The sequence below is a fragment of the Colletotrichum spaethianum genome (genome assembly GCF_022836535.1).
Source record: "Colletotrichum spaethianum MAFF 239500 DNA, contig53, whole genome shotgun sequence".
NCBI classification, from domain to species: Eukaryota; Fungi; Ascomycota; class Sordariomycetes; order Glomerellales; family Glomerellaceae; genus Colletotrichum; species Colletotrichum spaethianum.
This window is the reverse complement of record NW_026054823.1, coordinates 23650-42431: the sequence shown is the minus strand read 5'-3', so window position 1 is coordinate 42431 and position 18782 is coordinate 23650. Positions and strand designations below refer to the sequence as shown.

The window sequence follows — 18782 nt, the reverse complement described above, 5'->3', positions numbered from 1 at the left end:
TGGGAATGTAGGTGTACTGGTAGAAGCGCGGAGAGTTAGTAGTTATGCATTTATTACTATAGGTAATAGCTATATAACTATAAGACTAAACTAAGACTATAAGGAAATAGCCTTAGTAGTAAATAATGTTAGTAATAAACTGCTAGATAGAAGTGTTACTAGTGACACAGATCTTGATATTATATAATAGTATATTAATAATAAGACGCTCCTTATCCTATAGTTAAGGTTAATATACAAAAACAATGTAAGGATAAAAGTAATGTATATTAATAGCTAAAGCTAATAGAAGAGCGTAATTATTAGTATTACTAGTTAAAAGATAAAGCTAATAACTACTAGACGTATTAGTATATATACTGATATTGTTAAAGATTAAACTACTAAGGGTAGTAAGAAATATAATAGATTAATTGTGTAAGGTACTATTAATAAATTAGTAAGAGAAAATGTATAAGAGGAAATCTTATATATAAGTAGTTATTATTAAAGTTAATTAAGGAAAAAGGGGAAAATTATTGTTAATTAATTATATAAGAAAATAATATATATAAAAAGTAAAAAAGAAAAGAAAAAAAGAAAAGAAAAATAAATAAAAAGGGTTTTAAATACTTAAGGTTATTATATAAAGAAAAGAAGGTATATTAATAATAGGAGTAGAAGTAAAGTTAATGAGGAAAGAAGAAACTTTACTAATATATGACTTGTTTACTTAACTAGGTAAAAAGAGAATAAATAGTTGCCTAGAGTTTTAATATTAGTGATTTATTATATAATGCAAGTGGCTTAACCTATAAAGTTATATGATGAGGTTATTAATGTTATAATTAGTGTAACCTAATTAGACACTATAGGGAGTTATATAGTTATAAAAGAAAAAGTTGTAAGTATTAGAATAACAGCACTAGCTAGTTGTACGATATGTACGACTTAGGGATACACATTATAGTAGAGGGCATAGACTAGATATTTGGCTCTTGGTTAACTACTAAGGGGATTAAAAGTATATTTATGCTAAACTAACTTAGGGATATATAAGATTATATATCTTATGTATAAAAGCTAAGTCTTGTAGTTAGAAAGATAATTACAGAAAATACATCTTTGGTTTACCTTAACTTTAACCCGAGTACAATTATATAAACAGGTTCTCTTAGGAAGAGAGAATCTATTTAACAAAGTTATTACAGAAAAGAACCTTAGTTAATAATATAAACTATATACTACTACTTATTTAATATTATAATAAATATTAGTAGGTTTTTATTTTTATATCTCTTAGTAAAATAAATAAGTTTTAACTTATTAAGATTAAACGTAATACCCTTTAATATACCTTATTCTAAGGCTTCTTACTATTCTTTAGCTAATAAAGTATAATTATTTTCTAGAGAAGTTAAAAATACTAAGATAATAATATTATTAGTATAACTAAACTAAGACCACTTCCTTCTAGGACACACAGTACTTAGCTTAAATAAAGGTTTAATATAAAACATAAAAAGGATAAGAGATATAAGTAAGCCTTATAGTAACCTATACTTAAGGTTAAAGACATCTCTTATCTCTTTGTTTAACTTAATTCTTACTTTTCTCTTAATAATAAAGCTTAAAACCTATTTAATAAGGTTCTCTAGTTATTCTTATTAATAAAAGTAATAGACTAGCTACCTTAATAATATAGTATTAAAAGCCTCTTTTATGTTAAGTATAAGCATAAAGGTAATAAGACCCTTTTATTAAGTATACTTAATATTATAGATAGTAGTACTAGTAAAATTACTACACAAGTAAAAAAAAAGAGCACTAAACTATTAGTTATATAATATCTAGTACTTAACTATAATCTAAGCAAGCCTTCTTATAACAAGTCTCTCTAAGCTTTTTTTAAGTATAAATAAAAGTATAATTAGTCTATAAAAGTATAGAAGCGCTTTATCTCTTTTGCTTAGCTTAAGTAAGATAACTAGGATTACTTCTTTAAAACTAGTAGGATATTAGCCTTTATATATATATCTACTATAAAGCAAAAAGATAATATCCTTAATAATTAGCTATATAGTCTTAAGAATAGCTATTATGATTCTATTAGACCTAAGGGTAATACTTTTTATAAAGAAAACTAAAGTATATATCTTACTTTTTATAATCTATAAGAAAAAAAGTTTAGCTTATAAGTAAAGTATTAAGATTTCTGCTAATATATCTATAGAAATAGTAGTATTTCTAAGAAAAATATAAGTAAATAAGTTATGCTTCTTTTTTAGTTATAAAATAAGAGTAAATAAGTTGTTTTTATCTTAGAATAGTAAGGTCTAAAAGGATTTTATAGCTTTATACTACTTAACTATTTTAAATATATTTTTACTTATAAAGGCTATAATAATCTTTTTTTTTAATAAATATTCTTAGAATAATAAAGCTTATAAAGAAAATCCTGTTTAAGGATATTCTTTTTCTTTTACTCTTATTAATAGTTTATTCTTAAAGCATAAAATCTTATAATAGTTCTTCTTTTAGTTATATAAGCTTAGTGTTTATATATATAAGTTTTGTTCTAGTATAGCTTCCCTAGTCCTTTGCTAAGTGTACGCTTTGTAGAAGCTATAAGCGCTTCTCTAAGATAATCTATAAGCTATTATACTAAAAGGTCTAATATTTATAGATCTCTTATATTACTTATAGTATAATATAAAGGTTATATATTTTACTTAAGAACATTAAGAAAAAGCTTCTTATTTATTATGTTAAGCTAAAACTTTTTTATAATTAGGTTAAGTATATTAGTTAAGGCTAAGAGAACCTAGGTAAGTAGAGATTTATAATTAGATATTATATATAAGAATATTTTTATACTAATAGATACCTTATAAAGGTTACTAGACGCCTAGTATAGGTCTAACGTGTTAATATCTTTATATATAGCTTTACCTATTAATAATAGTAAGACAAGGCTAGTAGCTTTAGCTTATTCTACTAGGTTATTAGTATTAAAAGAGCCTATAGCATTAAGCTATTAGGTCTAATAGTATAAGTTAAAATCTTTTATAATTAGTACTTAATTCTTAGGTTTTAGTTATTAAGCTACTATAATATCCTTAACTACTTAACTAAGTTATAGTAAGCTATAAAAAGAGTTATAAACGTTAATAACTATAAGGACTTTCTATATTCTTACTAGGAGTTATAGAAAGAGTAGATCTATAGATAAGCTAGGTAGTAAGTGTATTTATATGCCTTATAGTCCTATTCTTCTATAGAGGTAAATAAGTACCTTAGGTTTATTTTTAACCTAGTTATCTACTAGAGTAAAAATCTTAAAACCTAAGTAATATCTTATAAGCCTTTTCTCTTCTTAGTAGATAGTAGGCTCTTATAGTAGTAGTATATTAACATAAGCTATATAAGCTAAATTTAGTACTATTTTATATATAAATAGTTATCTAGTTATGTTTACTTATATAATTTATAGTATCCTAAAAGACTATCTACTTTTACTATATCTTATTTATTAAAGTATAGTCTATTACTTATTCTTCTTTATAAGAATATTAATATAATTACTAAGTTATAATTCTCTATAATTTCTCTCTCTTAGCTTAAATAACCTATAGCTATACTTTATTTCTTCTTTAAACTATACCCTTTATTACTTTAAGTTTAATAAAGTAAGTTATATTAAAGGTAAAGTAAAAGCTATTATATAATAAGTATTTAAAGGGGTAGTTATAGCTATTATAGCTCTTAGTATTACTATAAGGTACCTAATGTAAGTTAGTTATATAGAAGAGAAAGCTATACTTAAAATATCTTTTTCTTCTAGTAATGTATATGCATAGTAAGTAGCCTATTATAGCAAGTAGCCTACTTCCTCTTTTCTCCTTAAACTTTAACTTTATATTAATATTTCTTTATATATAATAATAAGTTCTTTTTTAAATAAAAGTTATATTATTTTTGTAATTAAAGCTATTAAAAAAGACTTAAAACCATCTATACAAAAAATAGCTTTTATTTATAATATCTTAAGAATAATACTTTAATACTAATACACTAAATAATTATTATATTATAAGACTTATATAAAATTAATAAAAATAACTAAGCTAGAAGAAATAATGATTCTTAAATAAGTTATTAACCTAATTAATTAAGGATTTCTATTATGACTTAATAATATATAAGATATAGCTAATTACCTTTTTAATAAATATAATGTGATGTGTGTTAGACCTTGATAGGTAAAGAACTTTATATAACGCTAATTATAACTAAAGATATGTTTTTAATATAGAATTAATTATTAGAGGGTATTAGCTAAGGATCTTATAATTATATAGGCCTAGTTTACTTTTATATGAAATATAATTATAAAATATAGAATCTATAATAATAATATCTATAATTTTAATAAGATAGGCTTTTTAATAAGAATACTATTATATACAAAAGTTGTTATAACCTTTGATTGCTATAGAAGGCCTTGTATAAAGTAGCCTAGTAATTACGAATAGGTTTTTGTTATTTAAAGTATATATACAGATAGCTAGGTACTACCTCTATACGTTATTATTAAAGGTAAATATTACCTCTTTTTATAGTATACTAATAGCTAATTCTTACCTTAATAGTATATTTACCTTAGTAAAAATAAATAGACTATAAATAAGATTAGCTTAAATTAGTTATAATATTTTAAAAAGTATATAAAGTCTTATATAAAGAGTATTAAGTACCTTTTAATCTTTAATAGCTATAATAGTTATAAGTTTACTAAGTTTAATAATTATTATAAAAAATATAATATTATTACTTTTTATATATTTTTTTATTTATTATATAAGCTTTAGCCTCTTAATATTAACTATTTTAGTTTATTAAAGGCGTTATATAATAAAGAGCTTAAGAAAATAATATAAATATAAATTATATATATTATTAAAAATAACTTTTTTTTTACTTTTAAAGTAACTTTTTTTACTTTAATAAATAAAAAAAATATATAAGCTGGCTTTAAATAAGCTAGCCTTGTCCCTTTTAACCTAGAAATAGTTATTTTTTGCTTAGATTTTAAGCTAAAGACGCTAATACTATCTAACTTATGCCTAAGCAGCTAAGGCTCTTAGGACCTAAAGATACCAACTATAGTATATAATATTATATAAAGCTTTATATTACTTAAAAAAAGGATTATTAGTTATTAATATAGTTTATTAACTTATTTATATAAAGTAGTTAACTTATAAGCTAAAGGTATTAGTAAGTTAATATGTAAATTAGCTCTTATTAAAGTTAAGTATTATAGGCTTTATATAGTAAATAAGATACTAAGTAAACGTTAAAGGGCTAAAAAAACCTAACTACGTCTTAGAGGGTCCCTTAATATAGCTAAAGCAAAAGTAATCTAGGTAAAGAAAAGGGTTATTAATGCTAAAGGCGAAAATACGCGTCAAGAGGGGGCTTGTATAAAGGGGGGTGAATTACGCGGTTAGTAATATAGTAATTGCAGAAAGACTAGACATAATATACAAATATATTAGGTAATATAAGAGACCTCTAAAGAAGAGGATAATAAGTAGTTTTAATTAATTTTGTATAATACTGCTTGATTGACTTATATAAATAGCTAGAGGGTAGGTAGAGGTGGGCCACTTGCTATGATGGGCCACTTGCTATGCATGTACGTTATATGTTTATTTACTATAAAAGCTGTTATAGCAGTAACATTAAAAAGACCTCTTTTCTCTTAGAAACTACAGGTTTATAAAAACATTAGCTTTTATTAGACAAAAACGTCTTAGTAGTTACTTTATAGTATTTACTTTAAACTAGGCTATTACTATACTTAGCTTTTTAACTTTATCTTTTTTAAAAAAGTATACTTTTTTAAGCTTAAGTTTTATTATAATCTATATCTCTTTAAGAAGCTTTTTAGTTATAATCTTTAGCTTAATATTAGTTATTAAATAGTACCTAGTATAAGAGATATTTATAATATAGGCTTAGATCTAGGTATTATACTACTTAACTATTTATACCTAAAGAAAAGTAGTAATCTATTCTCTGTTCTCTAATAAAGCTTTTATATTATTTACTAATAAAAGCAAAAGTACTAATTTTATCTTTATATAATTAATTCCCTTAAAAGCTTCTTAAGCTTAAGGACTTAGCTTTTCTTAAATAAAAACATATATATTATAAGCCCTTTTATTATAAAATAAGTTATTAAGTAATAAATATATAAAAATATATAAGTCTTTTAAAGTTATTTGGTTTTAGGCTTATTTTATAGCTTATTTTATTAACTTTAGTTTATTTTATTTTCTATTTAATAATTAACTTATTACTACTATATAAAAATAAACTAAAGTTAACTAGTTCTAGGCTATATATAAAGGATACCCTTAGAGACTCAGGGTAGACTTACTAGGTCCTATATTAACAATATATATAGACCTTACTAGACCCTATTAATACTAGTCTAACTACTACTTCTCCTCTTAAAGCTCTCTTTCTAAGGATTTAATCTTTTTTAAGTAGTTTTTTAAGAATTATTCTCTTTTAGCGTCCTATTATAAGAAGTCTTAGACAAGATTTAAAAGCTTATTAATCTTATCTTTAAGCTTAGTATTATCCTAGTAGCTAACTTACTTAACTACTCTGACCTTTATAGTTGGTTTTTGGACTTATCCTAACCGTCAAAAAGTATTAGCGTCCCTGTGGACTGTGATAGTTAGCCCGACATCTAGGGAGACGGCCATGATAGTGGGATTCAGCTTGCGTGGGCTGATGATGAGAAATGATAGTGTGGTGGGCCGTAGCCCTCTATGGTCTTAACAGCTGCTAACAGTGGGTACTCTGATTTCAAAGACTTCAGTGTTGCTTGTTGGTATGTTGGTCCTGGACTGTGGGCCGCTTATCGTTTATTGATCCTTCCTTATCTTCACGTGACTTTCCCTAGTTCTTCCGGTCCGGGAGGGGACTGACATAATACCGTGCGTTCTCGCATATGACTTGTCTTGTAACCGCTGGGCGCTGTGGGGCGACCCTGGTCATGTTATGCTTGTTGGGTCTTAAGAATAAGGCTGCTCCGTATTGGTTCCAGTTGAGCACGCGCCAAGCCCTGAGAGAGGTGGGAAAACGGCGTCGGGGTGTACGGTGGGAGAATAAGCTATAATCAGTAGCTAGGTGGTAAGAAACAGGGCAAGGTTTCATGGCCATTGTTCCTTCATTCCCCATTGCAATTGGAATCAAACAAGTGTTGTTGATGCACTACTCAGATGTGGAATGTCCAGGTCTGACCAATCCTCTAAAAGACTCTAAAGTCGCGCACGTCCCGATAAGTGGGTCGCGGACGGCATGGACCCGGTCACGGAATAACATTCTGCCGAAACGAGCCCGCTAGCCAGCCCCGTCAATTCGAACTCCATCTGCCATATTGTTTTCATTCTCCATCCTCATCAGCGTCCCGGATCCCTTCTCTTTCCGTCCTCGTCTTACGCGCGCGCTCACACTGGATAGACCCGTCCCTCGTTACCCCGACATACAACTGCTCCTGGCTGCTTGCCCGACTCTTTGCGTGAGTAGGACTGGAATCCCGTCGGAACTCATCCAACGCGTTACCTTCGCGGATTCACGCTTGGATCTGTCACCCGTCGCCCTGGTCATTCTACTGCTCGCGCAAGAGCCCCCAATGCACCCCGAGTAGGGTCGGGATGACGCTGGAACCCGTTTTGTCTACGATAAGCCTGCGACGGGCTCCCAGCAAAAGAGAGAACGGGACAACGCCATGATCACGGTAAGTATCAACCCTCCTGGTGCCTATCCGCTACGTCATCTATGTGCACATCTAGAACGTTGAATAAAAACGAATACGACATGTCATCCTGCGAGGAAAAGCGCTTTGTCCACGACGTTTTTGTCGTGCGTGAAGATGAAGATGGACGACAACTCAGATTTGTCGACCAGCCCTTGAAATTTCAAGCCCTGTATAAACCGTCAGCATCGGTTCTCTTCCGCCTTAGTGTCCCCATCGCCGACGGCGCCTCCACCACAACCATTATCTATCTGCAGATTACGGCTGACCGTATCGCTTCGCTGCACAACACGATTTGCGACACAAGCGACACGAGGAATCAAAGCCCGCCTTGCCTCGAACAAGTCCGTCAGCAACTGGGCGGCATGCGTTTCGTAACCCGCATCCAGTTCCAGTTGCATAACGGAATTTATGCCCAGCTTGTCGTGCCGACCGGTTTTACTCTCGATGAGGCTCCCAACGGCCCGGCACGGCGCACCTTTAGCTCCGCCACTTCCCTCGCGACCGCTTCGTTGTTTTCCCTATACATGCCGCACAACGTCGCACCGATGACGCTGTTTCGAACTTTCGCCCAGGCTGTTGAGCAGTTTCCGACCCTGCCATTGGCGCAGCGCCGGGCGTATGACCGCATGGTGAATCTGCGCAGGCTGTATCATGGGAAAGGTGGCACTGTGTTCATACCCGAGGACCAAAATGGTAGCCCCCTGCCAGATAAGGACCACAAAATCTCTGCCACAGTAGACACGACTGAGTCTTGCGCTACCACTGTTGCCTTTGATGACACTCCCCCGCGTTACCAAGATTCACCCCCACAGTATGACGAATGCCTGAGCGAAGGACAGCAGCCAAGGGCCAGGTCAGACGCTACAGCCATCTCCGGCGAAAGTCCCCGGGACGACTGTGCCCCGCCGGAGTATGACGACACCAAAAGGCAGCACAGCGTGTTGAGAGCTATCAAACGCGTGCGGCATTGCGGAAGCGAAGACGTTGACTTGCCCCCAACATCCAAAAGAAAACAATCATGTGCCACCGGTTGCACAACCATAGCGTCTATAAGAAATGCCCAATGCCCAGAAGAAACGTCGCCATATCAACTTGCAGATGTGGACTGCTCCGAAAGCAGATTGAAGTTCCTGCTTGAGTGGCAGCGCCAACAAATCGAACAGCTACAAGAGGATATCAAGGCACTTCAGAGGCGGAACAAAGAGCTCGAGAGCCGGCATGATGAGCTGGAGGAAAACTTCGGTGACTTGGAGAAGCGTCAAGTTGAAACCGAGGAGACTGCCGAGTCTTTACTTATCCATACTGGCGAGCTTGACGACGAGTGCGAGAAGCTTGGGAAACAGATGCCAGACATTCACGATGAGATGGAGGACTGGATGAAGGATTACATGGGAGATAGGATGAAAGATTACATGGGGAACTGGCTCGAGGAGAACATGGCGGAAACCGTGAAGGGATATGTCAACGACCAGGTTGCAGCCCAAATAGCTCAAGTGAAGACAAAGATGCGCAAGGCGCTTCAAAGCTAAGTACTGCTCCTGCTAAGGTATCTGTATGATACTTGAGAATTGATAGAGAAGTATCAATTTTCTTGAGAGGCTTCACATGTTTTGGTTTCCACTCCGGATCCGTTGCATTTACTGCGTCTTGCGTGAACGAGCTTTCGCGCCAAGTTTCTAGGTTGATAATCTTGACGGTTTGGCTGTATTTGGTAGCCTCAAGCTGGCTGGAGGATGCAGGTAAGAACAATGAAGTGAGGGAAAAGGAAAGACGGGTAAGTCTTCTAGACGTGCTCTATTCCTATATGAGACGTGCTGTTCATCCTCGGTAGGAAGGAGCTGCAGTTTGGCCGAGCAGGCCCATGTTGCGCCGTTGTGAACTTTAGTTCCAAGACGAGATAGTGGCGCAGGTGGCTAAGTTAGCCACTTCTCACACGACTCACGATATTCAGCAACCTATTCGAGAGACTACTTCTCGTCTCGTAAATAGTTTCTAAGATAACCACTTTTCTACCTCTCAAAGGACAGATCGAGGTTTGTACCACGGGGTTGATGTGACAGATAATCAACACCGCCATCGACAATCCATGTCCCTTGTCTGTACGCGCGCATAAGTCAATACCCAATGAACGGAAATCAGAAGCACGAATGGTACTTACTGGAACCTTTTCACCGTGGCCTAGACTGGCTTTAATGAAATCGTTGAAAGTCTCGCCCGGTTCCCAAGTGCCATGAGTGTCGCAGTTGCCAACCTCACACCTCGGCACCATCTGTCTAGTTTTGTCGTCGTCCATGGCGCTCCAAACCATGTCACCCGCCGTGATCCTGACGCTGTAGGTCTGATATCTGAGGGGATCGGGTCTGATCGAGCCCGGTGGAGGTCGATCGCGCTTCTGCGCGTTGCCGAGCCACTTATCGAGGAACTCGTACTTGAGTAGGTAAGGAAGCTTGCCGGTGTCCAGTGTAATGGTGTCACCCCACTATGTATCACAACTCGATTAGTGTCTCTCTGAGCAACCTACTTGACAGTTTGCTTACCGAGTGTTCCGTGTTGAGATCAGAATTCCTGTAAAGCTCTGTCCCCGAGCCGTCGTATGCGACTATACTAGCAGAAAAGCGCTTTTCGCTGCCGTATATCCTGATGTGAGTGTTGCAAAGGCCGGATATGAACGTCGGCGCCGGCGCTAGTTTGTCTTTGCATCTGCATCTGCCGTCGCTGCAAGACTTTTCCTGGGTATCAGAGAACGAGGAACCCGCAGGAATCAACGTTTGAGCACGTCTTCTCCACGCACTTGCATATGCCATCGGCGCAAGCCTCATCTTGTTCAGATTTGCAATTAAGGTAGCCGCACGTGTCCGCGGTTGTGCAAATGCTGGGGTCTACGCCTCCAATATCCTCAACCCATGATTCTGCCTTGAGCAGGAGAAAAGATGGCCCCCAGCGTGAGGCCTTTGGCATACTGGCATGGCAGATAAGAGATATGAGCTGCCAAGCTGGTTCAGAAGTTGACCTCCATTATTTGCGAGGCTGGATTCAGCTGGGGCCGAAACCTCGATGTCTTTTGTAGTCGTGGTCCTCACATGATACACGGGGTATAGCTTCACAATCTATGATTGTACAGCATACCCAGGCAACCTAAGTGCGCGGTGTAGTCTAATGAAAGCCTAAGATAACATCAGCGGATTATTCAGCACGTCAGGTACATTTGTTCCACTATCAAAAACACTTGATAGACGGGGCGCTGTTTCTGTTGGCCGCTGGCCCCCCGCTCGCCGCGGCCCCGCGCTCGCCGCGGCCCCGGGCCCCCGATTGCTGGCGTTAGACGCCGGCTTCCGCCCCCGCTCGTTGGTGCCGCAATGAAGACTCAGCCAAGTCCTGGTAGAGCAGCAACTCCAACCTCAGTCTTAAGATTTCGCCAAAAATAGATGTTGTGCCTCACGTAAGGCCACTCGAGAGCCAAGAATAAATCCGCTTTGTGCAAGGATGTATTATGTGATTGGACCGAAAAAAGCCAAAGAACCCCGAAACTCTGCACTACCTTACTCCGCATGTACTTATCTTTTGGCATTGGTTGGCAGTCGAAATGATAAGAGCCCGAGGTCATCCGCTGCCCCTTTTGCGCTTTCGAGTCAACGTAGCCTACGCTCCGCAACTTCTCAGAAATAAGTCATTTTACGTACTACAAACTGTCAGCTGCCCGGAACTCCAGACTCATTCTCCATCTCACTCACCGAAACTAGCGAACTCAGTCGGTACAACACCATGTCCGACCACCGACCGCAGCCCTCCCAATTCACTCAGGTGCCCCATCCGTCAGCCTGGGTGCAGGCCATGAAGGACCTGGAAGAGGAGCGCGCCGCGAACGAGATCGCAGGAGTACGCAAGAGGCTTCAGCAGGTCGAGCTCATGTATCAACACTTACCGCCTTTACCGCCTCAGCTGCCCAGTCCTCTGTATGTAATGCAGGGTGACGATGCGCCTGGCTACCACGACGACGATGCTTCAAGGTCATTTTACAGGTCCTGCGCGGAAGGCGACCTGGACTGCATTCGTACATTCGTCGACCAGTTTACTCCGACACCCGCCGATCTTTCCTACGCCCTGTAGGAGGCCTGCCAGAACCTACAGCCTTCCTGAGGAAGACCTCTATGACAGTACCAACATTTGGGTAAAGTCTGACTCGGTGTCGCAAAGCATCTTCACTAGCGGGAGTTCCGAGCTTCTCAACCTCTTGAGAGTTCTCGTTGACTCTGCATGGCACCCGAACCAGCTGCTCGGCCCCTTGCAGAGAGGTAAAGCACGGCCGCCCTACTATCTCCCGTGCCAGGAGGTTGCGCTGCATTATCCACGGTGCATCCTGGATATGGATATCCTGCGATTTCTCCTGGACGCCGGAGCAGATCTAACCATAGGAAGAGATGTATGGCGCAATCCCTACTTCAGCATCTTCGAACAGCCTGTTCAGAGGCTCCAGGGGCATGTTTTGACGATGGCGGTCAATCTCGGCGCCACGAATGCCGTGACTCTACTAGTATCGCGCGGAGCCAAACTAGAATACGGTATTCCTTTGCACAGCCTCGTCCGGCGATGGCCTCATCCGGCGGCTGTCAAGGTGATGGATGGAGAATACCTAAAGTAGCTTTGCAAAGAAACACCTGACTTGGAGTATCCCACTCTCTCCAACCGGTTCGTCATGGCTCAACATTAAATTGAGCTTGGTGGGGATATCAACAGGGCGGTCAAAATGTAAGTATCCTTCACTCCAAGTGCACTTGGTTTCCGACTCAATATGTCACGTATCATTGGTTTGTCACGAAATTATATGCTGATGAAAAGGAATAGATGGTCCCTAGTTATTCCATTGGTAAAGATGCCCGTCCGACTGCATGAGGCCACAGCATTATCACATGCCAAGAACTCCATGGACTAGGATCTTGTGAGATTGCTGCTGGAGAACGGTGCGGACCCGGCTCACACGCTATGCGCAAGTGTTCTATTCTATAGGGACCAGTGATGAAGAAATCATAGAGACGTATAAGGATATGGTACGACAGTTTCAGCAGACAGGACAGAGTGTGACGGCGGCGAGTTAGACGTGTGTGTTATTACGACGTATGAAGGCCACGAGGTTCCCGTAATATTCGAAAACACAGAAGTCACAACACTTAGTTAATGACACTTTGGGGCTGTAGAGAGTGATACCAATCATGATAATTCCCTTGACGCCCCCGGCAACCGGACAATATCCCGGCCTGCCGGCTTTGCTGTCCCTCACCCGTCATTAGCAACGTAGGGGTACCATTGACCACCGTCGTGGTCGGCAACTAATTGTAAGTGGAGTGTTGAGAAACGTTTTGGATGAGGGTCTCGAAAGTAGCGAGGTTCCTGCTTGGCTATCGCCATGGTAATCAGCTTGAACTTTGGATGTTGCCACGACTACTCGTTAGCGGAGGATGCTGTGAGAGAAGACGACAGGAGGGGATAAGGGTGACAGGTACAATTTCTGCCGCTCAATACAACGCAGCAAACCCTTTTCTTGAGCTCTAATCAAGTCACCGTACGTGTAAAAATACACGTTTCGTGGAATGCTCAAAAGAAAAGACGAGATAAATTGATTTCCACCTGGTTGTGACATGTCTGATTAGTAATAACGTTCGAATGTGGTATGGGTGAGTTTGTGGGGAGGGACCGTTGCTTCCTCCCCAACGACGAGACGTCTCCAATCTTACCAATCTTACGTCATGCCTACTTTGGGCCTCTCTGTTCTTCAGCGGGGAGGAAAGAACCTTGAGGCGTGCGGTCGGTCCAAGATACTGTCATTGTCGAGAAAAACATTGAATTACCCAACGGCCAGGTAACCAGACCGTTTCTCGGCAAGTACGCCCCTGCCGGCCGCCGAGCTACCGCAGCCACACTATTTAGGTTTCAAAGTGTCAACTGAATCCCACGCCCTGTCCCGACCGAAAGGAATCGGGAAACCATTCCAGCCGCCGCAGCTCTCGGCTCTGGGTCCCGCAATCGCCTCGCCGATCCGCAACGCTATCCCCAATTGGCCGGGAAGGCCGGGCTGGGCACACCTCCTACTAAAACCGAAGCTCGACCAATGCTCAACAAGAGCGCCGCCATGTCTCCTTGCCCCATCCGACTCGTCCGAGCGATCGAGCATCACCGTCAAGATGACCAAGATCACGATTCCGGCTTTGAATATGTCTCAACCTCAGCCTGACGCCCTGTTCCCCACCTCGTTTTGCAACAGGTGCTGCAACCAGAGGAAGTCTTGAAACTCAGCTCTCTCTCGTTGTACGTTCCGGCCCGAACTGAACCCAACTACCGAGATCTCAATCTCAACGTTTCTCCCAGCAAGACTACACACATCATACCCTCATAAGATCTTAGCTTACTCAACAGGTTGTCCGCGATGCATACGTCATCACGTTGGCTTCTTCGTTTTCAGATACCAAGCTGAGAATTAGCCCTGCTCCATTCAATTTTACCATCCTCTCGCCTTTTTATTCTTCTTAGGGGTTCTTGACACAATACGAAACCAACGACGAAGGAAACACAGGCATGGCAAGACACGGTTCCTCCCTGCAACCGTCACAATTGGGAGAGAAAGCAAGATGCTCTCATACACCGTTTGTCGTTCGTGTCCTTCTATTGCTACCGGGGTTAGACCTATACGCTTTTGCTTCGCTCATCCGGCTTACCTCTGCCCTGAGACCACAACTGATACCACCGCAATCGGAACACGAAAAGGGCAGATGCGATAAAATCGATCATTTGGATGTGATGTGTTACGTATGTGCGATTCCCGGCTTTGCCAGAAGCTTATGATGAGTAAAAACAGTGGAGTGACCCGCTTGGGGGTGAGAAAAGAGAAGAAAAAGATATAGTAAAACCAAAAACTCCCTCCCTAGCCCACAAGAGTAAACCTACGAGATGTCCGCGTTTCGAAGGTCAATGCCCGATTGTCGGTACCTGAAACCTTCAGAACCAGCCAGCGAGGACCTCTTATTTGCCCGAGACGGTGTACTTGGACGATCCGGCAGCGTTGCCCCAGCCCTCAGTGGAAATGGTCTGATACTTCATGGTGCCAAGGTTCATGCCGTGCTTCTCCCAAGCAGCAACGTGGTTGGCGAAGGTGATAGTACCGCCGTTAGGGCGACCGCTCTTGCGCACGGAAATGTACTGCGTGAAGGTAGTTGTGCCCTGGATAGAGGGCTGGTTGACCTGCGTGTGCTTGTAGATGTCGTACTCGGATCCGTCGCTTGTGAACGATCCCATCTTCTGCCCCTGCGCAGCACCCTGTCCGTTGCTGTACTCCTGTACGTAGTACTCCACCAACGGGCCGGTAGCCCAGCCGTACAGTGAAACTAGAACGGTGCCACTCTTGGCCGAAGTTGAGCCAGAGAAGGTAACAGATCTGTGCATGGTCAATAAGGTAAGACAGAGAGGGTTATGGAATCTGGTACTAAGGTCTTACCTGCTCTTGGAACCTGTGTTCCAGCCTTTGCCAACTACAAAGTCCTGGGCACCTGAGAACTGCACAGTGTATCCCTTTGACGAGGGCTGAAGTTGATGCTGCCGCTTGTCTTGTAGTTCTGGGTGTAGTCCTGGCGACGGGCAAGGTTGGAGGAGCTCAGCTCGAAATCAGGTGCGTCAGGGCTAGCGATGGGAGACGCAAAGACGCTGGTGATGACCGAGGCGGCCAAGGCCAAGTAAGTGAACGCAACCATGGTTTCGGTTTTGGCGCTAGAAAGAGCTGGCAAGGAGTGACTTTATGGTTTAAAGGATGGAAGAAACGAATGAATTGCGATGTCGACTGCATGAGTAAACATGAGAGACAAACACTAGCTTTTATAACCATCTTACAAAAGGTCCTACTGATGTCCTGTTCCGCAGGCAAGGGTGACATCGGTGTAATCGCAGCATGCAAGAACATGGCTCAGGCTCGACAAAATCTTACGTTAGTGATCTAGCAGTTTGTGGATTGATTTTCCATGGCAACCTTCAATCCCTTGCCGCGGGTTCCACCTATGTCCCTGCGACGATCTATCGAAGGTCACTGTGGAGCAGTCCCGCGAACGAGGGAAGCATTAGAACAAGCTTTCGCCGAGCCTGTATTATAGTGTGTATGCCGGTCACCCCACGCGACTAAATGCACGCTGACATGCAACAAGCACTACCGGTAGAACAATCTAAATGGACCAGGGTAGGTACTGATAACCCGTGGGCGTGGTCTTTGACGTCCTCGAAGCTAATGCCTGCGTCCAGCCCGCTGCACCTAAAATCGTCTGAATCCGCTATAACGAAGTCGTCAGCATATAGTCTACATCGCTCTCGAGAGGAATCGGGCTGTGATTCAAGTATGGAGAGAAACGCGTAAATAGCCAGGTCTGGTCTACTGACCAGATTCACTAATCAGGCAATCGGCTCTCGGAATTTTCATGCCGCTGTCCAGCCCCACTCAAAACATTGCAGTAGGTACCCGTATTTACTCAACCAAGGGGACTTCCATTTATTCTGACGCTAAGCGAAGTTTAGAGGGCGGTCAGTCATGTTGGCGACTTACGTACGAGACTGCCCTGGTTCTGCCGATACACTATCCCTTATTTAGCACAACGCTTTGCCCCTTCTCGTTACCGTAGAAAAAAGTGGAAGTCCACCTGGTTGAGTAGAGATGGTAGATTGTCTTCACATCATTAACATGGCACCCGAACCTCTCGGGTGCAAGGATAATACCTGCAGTATCAGGTGCTACGGCAGACAATTTAGAAATCGGATAGGACGGCAGACATCTCAGGCATGAAGAACGACTGTAGGCACTTCGAAAAACATGTTTAAAATAAGGCGCGCATTACTTCTTTTGAGTTAATAACGAACCCTTTATCATCTGCCACTGAGTCAATTTATTGCTATCTAACATACGACCCAAGAGTGACACATGCAATGGATTGAAAAAAACGAAGGAAACAATACAAACTGTAGACGGCGGCAGGTCTGTGTTGGACTAAGTGTCGTCCCAATCACAGTAAGCTTAGTTAGAATAAGCATTACCTTGACTAAAGTAAAACAACCCTCAGATGAGCGGCTCCAGGACGTCCGAAACTGCCCTTGCCGGGACATTTCCAACCAGCACCACCATGCGCTTGGTTGTAAGCGGGGCAAAGAAGCCGGAACTGGGAGGATCTTTTGGGCGACCCGGCCGGTTGCGTGTTTGGTCAGCCTGTGAAGGTGACACATTGGATGATCGGAGCGAAAGGCAGAAATTTTGGTATTGTGCCCAAGGGCCATTAGCTTATGAGATGACCAGTCAAATTGATAGTAATTTGCAACAAGAGTTCCACCAGTAATTACAATATAAGACCATTGAGGGTGTTAACCATAGAATAAATATATAGCAAAGTTGAAAATTCATGGACAGCTGGACGAAGTAGGGCTTTGCGATTCAACGTTGACGCTTTGCCTATTGGCTCCACTCCGCTTTCCGGGCAAAGCTGCGGAATATCAGCGGTCGAACTTGAATAAAAATCAATCAATCAGTAATACATACCACCAGTACTAGTATAATACAACGTAATCAATTTGCAATCACCCCAAAACAAGGCTGCGCAAAACACCCAACTATTTCGATTAACTATCGACTGGGCCCAGATGCCACTACCATACAGCTTTCAGCTTCACTAGGGTAATCAGATGCGCAGGATTCATCTGTAGCAGTTTCAACTATCCTGTAATTCTATCAAGTCATCTTAGGTGCATGTTAGGGATAGATAGTTACGTCTAGATTGAGGGATATGGCTATCGTCGCAGATGAATTTGATAAACAAGTTCAAGAAGTCCCGCACAGCTGCAGGTATGTCATATGGTGACTTGTTCTGTGAGAAAGAACTTTGCAGAACCTGACCCCGCGCCGACTGAAGTGAGCCTGGCTTCAGGGACACATAATTAGTCCAACAACATCAACCGTCCTCTAGCCAAAATCCTCACTGATCCAGATTTCGGTTCTGTTTGTCATCTCGGGCAGCCATTCTGACTAAACTGTCTGCTCTTTACTAAACATGCGAAGATTGGCTGTCTTCTGTCATACTCAACTGCGATGTTAGGCGACTTATTGAGCTTTTGTATCAAGTTTACGCTGTTGTCTTAACCACCATCTAATTTCCTATTGTCTTGAGCTTGACTTCACATCTCATTGACTCAGGAGTGTTATGTCTGCGTTGATTCCGATTTTGCTCTCATGAAATAAGTGAGCTAGAAATTCTCGAGTACAAGGACGGATTGCATCAGCGGCCCTTACAGCAAAGCGACGACGGTATGAGGACATCATATACAATGCGACGGCGGCCCGTTGCACCGGCTGAGCCCTGACGGCATTGCGAGCGGCGAGCTCGATTTTCCAGTCGCTGATGCAGATGCACTAGTCAACCATCTTGGCCTCTAGATCGACGCCCTCGGTCGCGTGGCGCGTCGTCAAGAGTTCTCTAACTCGCTATCTTGGAACAACCAATTTTTTCCGAACGACACTCGCTTCGCGATTTCCTGGCGGTTGGGTGTGCTTGTCCCAAAGAACACAAAAAGACAGAATCTGAAGGCAGCAAAAAACATACAACACCAGGTATTCGCTGGTCGTCACCGACCCAACTACTAATCCGGCCCTCACTGGCTTATCTATGGGAGAGCGGACGGGATCCCGAGTTCTCCAGTGGGTATGGTCGTATGTGCCAATTCCAGACAATTATTTTGGATATAATGGACAGTCGACGGGTTTTGATTCTTTCTCTTTCCCCCATAGAAATCGGGCGGCAGATATGCGGCACATTATCTGAGGCTTTGGTGTGTAGACAAGTCTGATGCTTACGTTGAGTCCCATTGCAAATGAATCTAAGGAGCTCAAGTAGGCTCTTAGTAATATCCGTGGTGTTAGGGGCGAGGTGGAGTTGGAACTTGCGCCGCAGAGATG

The 18782-nt window shown here is 40.8% G+C and overlaps 3 protein-coding genes and 1 non-coding gene across 4 annotated transcripts; 1 reads left to right on the top strand and 3 right to left on the bottom strand.

The window, feature by feature from the left end:
- Window positions 1–7878: 7878 nt before the first annotated feature.
- ColSpa_11920 (uncharacterized protein) lies at window positions 7879–9348 on the top strand (the record flags this gene model as incomplete). Its single annotated transcript, XM_049278132.1, has 1 exon — window positions 7879–9348. The coding sequence occupies one exon, from the start codon at window positions 7879–7881 to the stop codon at window positions 9346–9348; it is 1470 nt and encodes a 489-aa protein (XP_049134089.1).
- Window positions 9349–9883: 535 nt separating this feature from the next.
- ColSpa_11919 (uncharacterized protein) lies at window positions 9884–10638 on the bottom strand (the record flags this gene model as incomplete). The annotated part of the gene is made up of 3 exons (XM_049278131.1): window positions 9884–9916; window positions 9978–10298; window positions 10357–10638. 3 exons carry the CDS (start codon window positions 10636–10638, stop codon window positions 9884–9886), a joined length of 636 nt encoding a protein of 211 aa, XP_049134088.1.
- Window positions 10639–14830: 4192 nt separating this feature from the next.
- ColSpa_11918 (endo-1,4-beta-xylanase 1) lies at window positions 14831–15555 on the bottom strand (the record flags this gene model as incomplete). The annotated part of the gene is made up of 3 exons (XM_049278130.1): window positions 14831–15242; window positions 15303–15354; window positions 15384–15555. 3 exons carry the CDS (start codon window positions 15553–15555, stop codon window positions 14831–14833), a joined length of 636 nt encoding a protein of 211 aa, XP_049134087.1.
- A 2869-nt stretch (window positions 15556–18424) lies between these two features.
- Window positions 18425–18540, bottom strand: ColSpa_rRNA_055. The gene has a single exon (XR_007414286.1). It is a non-coding gene; the product is annotated as a 5S ribosomal RNA (ribosomal RNA).
- Window positions 18541–18782: the final 242 nt, after the last annotated feature.